At 37.7% G+C, this 912-nt stretch overlaps 1 protein-coding gene across 1 annotated transcript in view; it reads right to left on the reverse strand.

Annotated features, from left to right (window-relative positions):
* Nucleotides 1–42: 42 nt before the first annotated feature.
* The window catches only part of LOC109222093, a gene marked incomplete at its 3' end in the record, with an annotated part of 5,309 nt that continues 4,439 nt past the window's right edge, over nucleotides 43–912 (reverse strand). Inside the window, exons 2-3 of the mRNA XM_019386497.1 lie at nucleotides 815–843; nucleotides 43–458 (exon numbers count right to left, since the gene is read on the reverse strand). Coding sequence (XP_019242042.1) covers nucleotides 43–458; nucleotides 815–843 — 445 coding nt within the window. The remainder of the gene's footprint in view (nucleotides 459–814; nucleotides 844–912) is intronic.

Raw genomic sequence — 912 nt, forward strand, 5'->3', positions numbered from 1 at the left:
ACACCGTATTCCTCGTGTTGTGGACGTGATTTTGAAGCTCACAGATCATCTGACCAGCTGCTGCAACGCCTTCTGGTACCAATACCTCCCCTTGCTGACCACCAAAGTACATTACTGTGGACCCTGTGATCAATTTTGTAACCTTCTTTTCTTTGTAGCTTTTATTTAGACCACTCCAAGTATGTAGTCCAATGTTGTTTTCCTTTTTCTTAGCTATTTCCTTACACATATGCATCTTGCAGTAAGATTTACTGTCAGTCTCACGTGTAATTAAAAAGCCCCATTCCTGTGCTTGTTTGCTCTTTATGGATGCTATCCCTGCTTTCATTTTTGGTATATTGCAGTATGATATTTCTTCCTTCTGTGTTGTAGACCTGTTTGTGACCCTATTATAAGCTAGGTTTAAGTTGTCCCCGATGGACTGAGTACATAGTACTAATACCACCATCTGAGGATTCCTTAAACCATAGATTATAAATAGGATTACTACCTCTGAATGCCTTTGTAATGATTCTGATACCCTTAATGTTGCTTGAATTCTGAACTGAATTGTTTTGTGACTCTTGATTATATTAAAAAACCCCTCCTCCCTAAGGATTTGGGGAAAATAGTTGTTAAGCTTATTGCCTTCATCTTCCTGATTCCAAATATCCCAATGAAATTCTTGATTAGTTATATGCCCAATTCTCTTAGACATTCTGGGCCATCTTAATAACAACAGAACCTTCCAAAGGAAATTATCTATGCTTGCCATGTCTTCAACTCTTAGGGACTGAGTACAAAGTACTAATACCACCCTAACAAGTAGTAAAACCTGACAAACAATAGATAAACAGCTTCTACCTGCAAAAAAGAACACATCATTAGCAAAAAATTGATCCTTCATGTTCTCCCCTAGATAGGTTTGAACAT

This window comes from Nicotiana attenuata, unplaced genomic scaffold, assembly GCF_001879085.1.
Source record: "Nicotiana attenuata strain UT unplaced genomic scaffold, NIATTr2, whole genome shotgun sequence".
NCBI lineage: Eukaryota > Viridiplantae > Streptophyta > Magnoliopsida > Solanales > Solanaceae > Nicotiana > Nicotiana attenuata.